The 4,378-nt window shown below is 41.9% G+C and overlaps 1 protein-coding gene across 1 annotated transcript; it reads right to left on the reverse strand.

Annotated features, from left to right (window-relative positions):
• Nucleotides 1-808: 808 nt before the first annotated feature.
• LOC135493641 (uncharacterized) lies at nucleotides 809-3,845 on the reverse strand. Its single transcript, XM_064781127.1, has 5 exons — nucleotides 3,648-3,845; nucleotides 2,880-2,989; nucleotides 2,414-2,644; nucleotides 1,911-2,095; nucleotides 809-1,403 (listed from the first exon to the last, which is right to left on the reverse strand). Exons 1-5 carry the CDS (start codon nucleotides 3,672-3,674, stop codon nucleotides 1,165-1,167), a joined length of 792 nt encoding a protein of 263 aa, XP_064637197.1. The 5' UTR covers nucleotides 3,675-3,845; the 3' UTR covers nucleotides 809-1,164.
• Between the last annotated feature and the right edge of the window lie 533 nt (nucleotides 3,846-4,378).

Genomic DNA, 4,378 nt, shown 5'->3' on the forward strand with positions numbered 1-4,378 from the left:
GATTATGTTGGCATTTTGGACTAGTAAATGAACGTAACGGTTTTCTGGTTCTGTGCGCGCATCCCCGCAGCGCGCCTCCGGTCTCAGTGAATTTCAAATTTAGCGCGGGCGGTCAATTGATTTTGCTGTTCTTGACTGCAACACAAGATGGCAGCGCGATCGCTATTTCCCAAATGACTGGAATTGTGTATTTTTTGGGACCTTCTCGAACTTGCTGCTGCTTGACCCCCCCCCCCCCAGATATAAAAAAAACTGAAGATGACTCGTTTCTCTTCCACGTTAAGTTGGGAATGGTCTTAGTCCATCAAGAGAAACGACATTTTTATTTTCATCTTCCTTGAAGTAATTATATTGACAATATAATTACTTCAAGATCAGACCAGTCAAAACCGAGAAGTGTTGAGACAGAGGGGATTCTACAGTACTTTGCAGCAGTGTCTCCATGAAACGGTTTACTTTAGTATGCATTCTTTTCCAATATACCATAATAAATCGAATGCGAGGCCAATGTTTGCCGATTCCCAGGGGGTTGGGGTGGAGTGGGGTTACCATAATGAAGCCATGGTAGCTGGGAGTAACATCTGACTGGCACTCATCCCTGTAAGCTAACCATGCTAACAAGTCCATTCTTGAAATCCTGATAATTGCCTGGGTGAATTGAATGGCTTCCAGGGGATGGCCTTCTCTCACACAAAAGCTTAATCCAGCATTGCAGAGCATCGTGATAGGTTGTGATCTCAGATGTATACGCTCTTTCTTCACAGATGTAGCCTAAGGCATAAAATTGAATTGATACAAAGATATTAAATCAAAATAACCAACATTTATTTCTATATCAATAAACTCTGTAACATTGCAACATCTTTTAAAAAACAATCAAATACTAACTTAACTCGCACACAATACTTTGACATGAATAACATACTGTAAAATCCTCTCTGTCTCGACACTTCCAATCTTGACCCTTGTTTCTCAAACACCTCACAGAAGCCGGTTTTAAACATCGATATATTTCATTTTGTGCGTAGAGAAACAATGGGAATACCCCCCCCAAAAATATGCTAGGAAAACACGGGGGAAAACCATTCATTCATTTATTCAAGTCACCACAGAAGTGTCGAGACAGAGGGGATTCTACAGTAGACGTACTGATAATTTCAAAGTCTATTTCTTGAGTTGTTGACTCTCAATAAATTGTTGAAATATTGCTGAAAACTGTTGTTCTTTTGTCTTTTCTAATTCCATTCTATGGCGCCTCTCCTCTTTTTCAAGTTCAAATTGTTCCCGTTTGAATGCCAGTTCTTCATTTTTTAGGTTAATTTCCTCCTGTTTCATTTTAGTGTAGTCAGTCATCACCTCTTTCTTTTTCTTTCTTGGGGTGTTGGAAGGAGCCTTGTTTTCATCTGCAATGTAAAAGAGAAGTATAACTATGGAGGTTACTAAAACATGCAGTAGTCAAATGAAACCTCAATTGCAGAATCACAGTCAAACTTGCCCAAGTCAGTCTTGCATAAGTCGAATTCTGACTTATGCTTTTCTTTTTAATAATCCTCACCTTAGTTGAACCTTGTCTTAAAAGTCGAAGAAAAATCTCTGATCCCAACAGGTTCGACTTAGGCCTAGCTAGTGTATTAACCCTCCCTTTGGAGAGAAATGGGACCAAAGCATGTGAATGGGAATCATGAGTTTCCCTCCCTCACCCCTGACATTTGCCCCTCCTAGACATTCTATGCCCCCCTAATGACATCACCCCCCCCCCCCCCCCCCAACTGAAGGACAGTCTTTTCTCAGTGATATCTTTTTGAGGGAAATGGGTAGCAATTATCCAGGGCCACATCAGATTTTTGCCACCTAAATTTATGGGATCAAGTGGACAAAAATCAGAAATTTGTTTCAGTACGTATTCTTACCTTTATCACCAATCAGGGTTTCCATCGCGCGTTTCCTTATTTCAGTCCCCGCTTCAATCAATCTCTTGTCGTTTTTGTTTGAACTGGTTGATGCGGTCTTCTTTCTTTCATGGGAATCAGACTTCATGGTGAGGATCTCTTGAAGGAGGATTTCCCGCTCTTCATATTCCTCAGCAGTGCCAGATCTGAAAGAGTATAATTGGCATGAACATTTTTGCTTGGAAATCAAAGTACTTTATTACTGTTCACAGAGGACTGAAGAAAACCTTAAAAATGATGGGATATTCTACCAACGACCCATGGATTGAAGCAAAGAGAAAAGAATTTGAAAATATGCAGGTTATTGTAAATTCATAGGTCATAGGGAAGTCAAAAGGCAAGGTAAAAATTACCCTAAGCCTACATCTAAGTTGCTAGAAACTATTTTTTTATCTTGTCTCAAAATTTATAATTATTAAATTAACACTGAATTTTGTCCGAGACATCAATGCAACAAAACTTACTTTCTTAGTGCAGCCATCTGCTGTGTTTTGAATGCGTTAATTAATCGGTCTACCCTCTCCTTCACCGATCGGTCATTAACCGGAACAGCTCCGGGCTTTATCTTCAACATAGCAGAATTGAAGTTCTGGGTTATTACTGCCCATCTATCTGCATCTTCGTATGGGTTTCGAGCTCTGATTTCTCGCAGAAGTGTAACATCGAAGGACGGGTTATACCTTATCGTCTTGGCCCTAGAAAAAGCAGAAAAGAATTGTACATTAGCAGATGATTAGTTACCAGATCAAAGTACTATGATTATTATAGTTTGCCATTTTGAGGGATCTGGGAGGATCAAGAGGGGGTTCCTTCAAAAAACGTCTTCTGAATCTGTGCATACCCACCCTGAATTTTCAACAATTATGGGTTTATGGCGAACATCTACAGGGCTGGCCCACAGGCCTTCATGGAGAAAGCATGGATACATACCCTGCCTTGCCTGTACTTTTGGGGTTTTTTGGTGGTGCATCCCCACTGCCGCCATCATTGGGTCCGGGACCAGTTTCCTCATCACCACTGCCAGGTTCAAACCTCATCTCCTGAAACGTGAAAGTGACAATGAAAAAAAAATTAGGACCAGTAGCTAGCCTACCAACCAGTATCAAAGACAGGTGACTAAGAGGCCACTCTTTTATTCGTTGACCTTAGGGGCCTTCGAATGCCTTCAGAGGCGAGTCTGACAAGTCGCCTTCCAAAGATTCTAACTAGTAAAGGCCGCCTCCAGTCAAACATTGGCCAGGGGTGTCAGTAGCCATGTTACATGCCCTGAATGAAGAATCAATCACTGACTCAGTCAATCAGGCCGGTCAATGTATAGGGCCTTTTCGACAAGGGGCTCCCAGACTCAGGCAGAGGGCTTCATCCCATTGTTCGAGCCTCGGACAGAGCCCCATTGTTGGCCTACGGAACAATGGGATTAAGCCCTTCGGGAGCCCTTGACGAAAAGGCCTATCATTCATTCATCAGACAAGAGATGAGAGAGCCATCCCTACATACATTATTAGGCCTACGGTTCTGACACACAGTACATTTACATGTTAATGTACACTGCTGATGTAGGCCTACATTTCTGCGCCTTAGAATTGGCACTGTTTTACCATGTTTACAGCATGAAAAACAAATTAAAATCGTGCAGGATGGCTTCACTATCAACTCAAGAATGTTTTGCACCCATATTCGTCCTCATTTTGTACATACCGCGAGAGTATCCCACAGGTTTGCCATTTGAATAATTTTTGATAGCCGCGCAGCCGTTCCCGGAAAAGCCACTCGAGATATATCGCCTGATTCACGGCATCCGGTTTCGGGATCGCAATCTGATACCCAAATACTGATGACGTCATTCACATTTTTGGCCCGTTCTCGGAGATTTGGATCTCGGACGGCGTGGCGAAAGTTCCCTAATAACATTGATTCAAGTTTCCTGAGGAATAAGGGTATACGAAATATAAGGGTCCGTTTACTACCACTTTCTTCCTGACCACAATGTTGACTTTCATCCATGACACTTGTTACTTGTTTCTTTTATCAACGTAATGTCGACATCGCGAAGTCTTCTCAAAGAATATAAAACTTAGGCATTCCACGTTATTGTTACCGTGACAATTATCTACAAAACTAACCGCGCACTCGATCGGTGAATTCCTTTTCAAATTAACATCGATAACCGTGTTGGCGACAGCATCATCTTCGCTAGTTGCAAACTTTGTGGCAATCTCTGCTGCAAGCAGAATTCTTTTAGATATGGTATCTCTCAATGCTAGCGTTAACGAAGTAATCTCCCTCATGACGTCAGACCGGGATTATTGACTCTGACGTCATTTCATCTCTTGACCACGTTCCATAGGATCGAGTAGCCGCCCGAAAACAGACCAACCACTAATTCAATAAAAATCTCATAGACGTATATAGATACTGAACATAGTGTG

This window comes from Lineus longissimus, chromosome 9 (genome assembly GCF_910592395.1).
Source record: "Lineus longissimus chromosome 9, tnLinLong1.2, whole genome shotgun sequence".
Classification (NCBI taxonomy): Eukaryota; Metazoa; Nemertea; class Pilidiophora; order Heteronemertea; family Lineidae; genus Lineus; species Lineus longissimus.